General features: G+C 28.4%; 1 protein-coding gene across 1 annotated transcript; it reads right to left on the bottom strand.

Moving 5' to 3' along the window:
• Window positions 1-241: 241 nt before the first annotated feature.
• Window positions 242-1,183, bottom strand: LOC125852977 (heavy metal-associated isoprenylated plant protein 24-like). Its single transcript, XM_049532668.1, has 2 exons — window positions 999-1,183; window positions 242-641 (listed from the first exon to the last, which is right to left on the bottom strand). Exons 1-2 carry the CDS (start codon window positions 1,153-1,155, stop codon window positions 346-348), a joined length of 453 nt encoding a protein of 150 aa, XP_049388625.1. The 5' UTR covers window positions 1,156-1,183; the 3' UTR covers window positions 242-345.
• Between the last annotated feature and the right edge of the window lie 1,573 nt (window positions 1,184-2,756).

The following is a 2,756-nucleotide window of genomic DNA, read 5'->3' as shown; positions in this document are numbered from 1 at the left end:
AAAAATTATTAGTGATACAGCAAGTACTCTATAGTCATGATTTACTCGTAATTTGATATGTTTCAGTTACATTTCATAGGTAGACACATGCATGTATGTTGATACTACATACATGTATTTTGAATATATCATAAGAAATTGATACCTTATATATCAAATTAATACTAAATACATATAATAGATACATGAAGTTAATGCCAAATACTTCTATGAAACATATAAAAATACTTGCACGTCCATGTATCATAGCCTACCTGTTCTTCAACAGGATTTAAGTATACATAAAAATACACATAAAGAAGTATATATACTTTATAACAAAGAAAAAAAACTTATAATTAACTACTACATAATATTACAAGCATTTGGATTTTCATCACTAAACATAAGGGAATATTGTTCTTCAACAGGATTTAAGTGAGCAATAGAAGGATCAGCAGTTGCCCTTACAAAATTAGGAGGTGCCTTTTTGTCATAAACACCAGCAGCATAAGGATGTGCCACCATACTATAAGGCACATATGGCCAAATCTCACATTTTTTACCAGTGGATTGTGCTGCCTTCAACACTTTTTTTGGCTCCACAAATCCTGTTACTGTTGCTTTCTGTTGCTTTAAGTCCACATCCACTGATTTTGCACCTATTCAAAAATTCACACACAAAAAAAAAAAAAAAGTTAGTTTAATGTAATTCAACTCAAAATCAAGTCACATAAATTAAAACGAAGAAAATTCTTAGATTATTCCGACAAAATTTTGTAGTTGTAAGGTTTTCTTAAAACTTTTTTTTACACTATCAAGTTATTAAAAAAGATATATGTAGGTGGTCCATAAATAGTAGACGTGTTATAACATGTAAAGTTGCCATGATAGGTTAAAAAAAAAGACATTATTGTGATTTTACTTTTAATAACTTATTTTGAAGAAATTTATCTTTTTGATTACTATAAAAAATACGTAACGATATATATAACTTAAAACTCTAAAAATAAATATACCTTTTACTTTAGAGAGAGCATTCTTTACTTTACGAGCACAACCTTCACAGTCCATTCTAATCTTGATGGATACAGTTGCGATTTGTTTCTTTTTCTTACTCTTCTTAACGTTGCTAAGTACTTCAGATAAGTACTCCAGTGTCCCTGAAACTCCCATTTTTTGCTTTTGATATAAACAAGAAATTAACTTTTTTTAAAAATAAAGCTGAGAAAGGATGAGAAATTAAAATTGTGTTTTTTTGGTGGTGGATTATATTTGCTAGAAAGAGGACGATGTATATTATAGTAGTAGTAGTTAATCAGGTGAAGTATTATAAAGAGACAACAAGAAGAAAATATTTAATAGTGACAAGTGACAAGACCAAAAGAGCGTTTAATTCTGTTTTTAAAAATAATGTGGATGAATGATTTGAAACTTGTATTTATAGAAGAAAAATATGGAAAAAAGAATAGTAATATATAGCCATAAATTACAAAAAAGGAAGAAGGTATGACAATGTATGTCACCGGTTTTTACACAATCAAATCACGTTTACATATTATAACAAGTAATTTTCCTTAATTTTATGATCACAAATTTTATATTATTGAGTGATCAATAATATATATATATTATTGGTAACAATAAGAAATGCAATTATTTGTGAGTGGGGATCAGCTAGAACCTGGAAGAAGCTTCTCTTGATGTCTCTATAGTTGAGGGTATTCTTTGCTTGAAATTATTATACACCACAAAACTACTTTTAAATGCGTGGCCTCTTAATCACTAATCAGTGTAATAAGGTATTGTTGTCTATTCATACGTTTTTACTTGTTTACTTTAAAATTTTGTACGTTTTTTAAAAAAAATAATTAAATTTATCTATTTATTTTGCGAAAAAACAATTTAACTTTCCCGTTATTAGAAGTTACCTTTATATTGCAAACTTGTTATTTTTGGGCGATACTATACATTTAATTGCTCGGTCAAATCATTTATACTCACTAGTTAATATACATGTATTATACTTAATGATATAATATTACAATCAGTGTTCGGAGTCTATATTGAAGTTTTGATTAAATTTGAATTATATTACGCATGCAAGATCTATTCGGAGTTTATGATCTAACAAGATGAACTAGAGATCTTTGCACACATCATCGTACAAAGAAAAGATATATTTTCATCTTATTTTGTCTCAATAAAGAGAAATTATCACACTTTATATTATTATACAGTAAAGTTTTGGGCGATTCATGTTTATAGAAAGGGACCTTCCCAAAGATTGTCCACACTTTATATTATTATATCAAATAAAGAAATAATAGGGAATTGGGGCAAAAATGGATTTTATTTTATAATTTGTCATGGATTTTGATAGCTGCCACGTTGGAAGAGATCATAATGACACGTGGCAACAAGGGAAATCTAAGGGTAGATATTTGTACACGTGTAGTCAAGCAATAAATAGGTAGTTAAGTCAGTTTGTCATGTATTGAATTTGTTTTGATTGATTTTTAGGATAGAATTGGGCGGTGGTACTGTGGAAAAATAGATTTGTTTACATTAGATAACGCCACAAATTGGTGTGGCAAACAGAGGGGGGTGGATGAAAATTAATTAATTATAACCAACAAATTGGTTATAAAAACATAAATGAGGGGGTAATTTGTTTAAATTGTCCATACTTTTTGAGTAATATTGAGAGTTTGAGCAACATTAGATATGATTTTGATACGTTTAGAGTCTTTCTAATATACAATAAGTCAATAACT

Source organism: Solanum stenotomum, unplaced genomic scaffold, assembly GCF_019186545.1.
Source record: "Solanum stenotomum isolate F172 unplaced genomic scaffold, ASM1918654v1 scaffold7163, whole genome shotgun sequence".
In the NCBI taxonomy this organism is placed as follows: Eukaryota; Viridiplantae; Streptophyta; class Magnoliopsida; order Solanales; family Solanaceae; genus Solanum; species Solanum stenotomum.
The sequence above is the reverse complement of the archived record's forward strand: the minus strand, read 5'-3'. Positions and strand labels throughout refer to the sequence as shown.

Coding starts and splice junctions, on each gene's coding strand:
- LOC125852977 (XM_049532668.1), bottom strand. CDS start 1,155: ATGGGAGTTTCAGGGACACTGGAGTACTTATCTGAAGTACTTAGCAAC. Junction 642..998: donor TGCTCTCTCTAAAGTAAAAG/GTATATTTATTT, acceptor ATTTTTGAATAG/GTGCAAAATCAGTGGATGTG.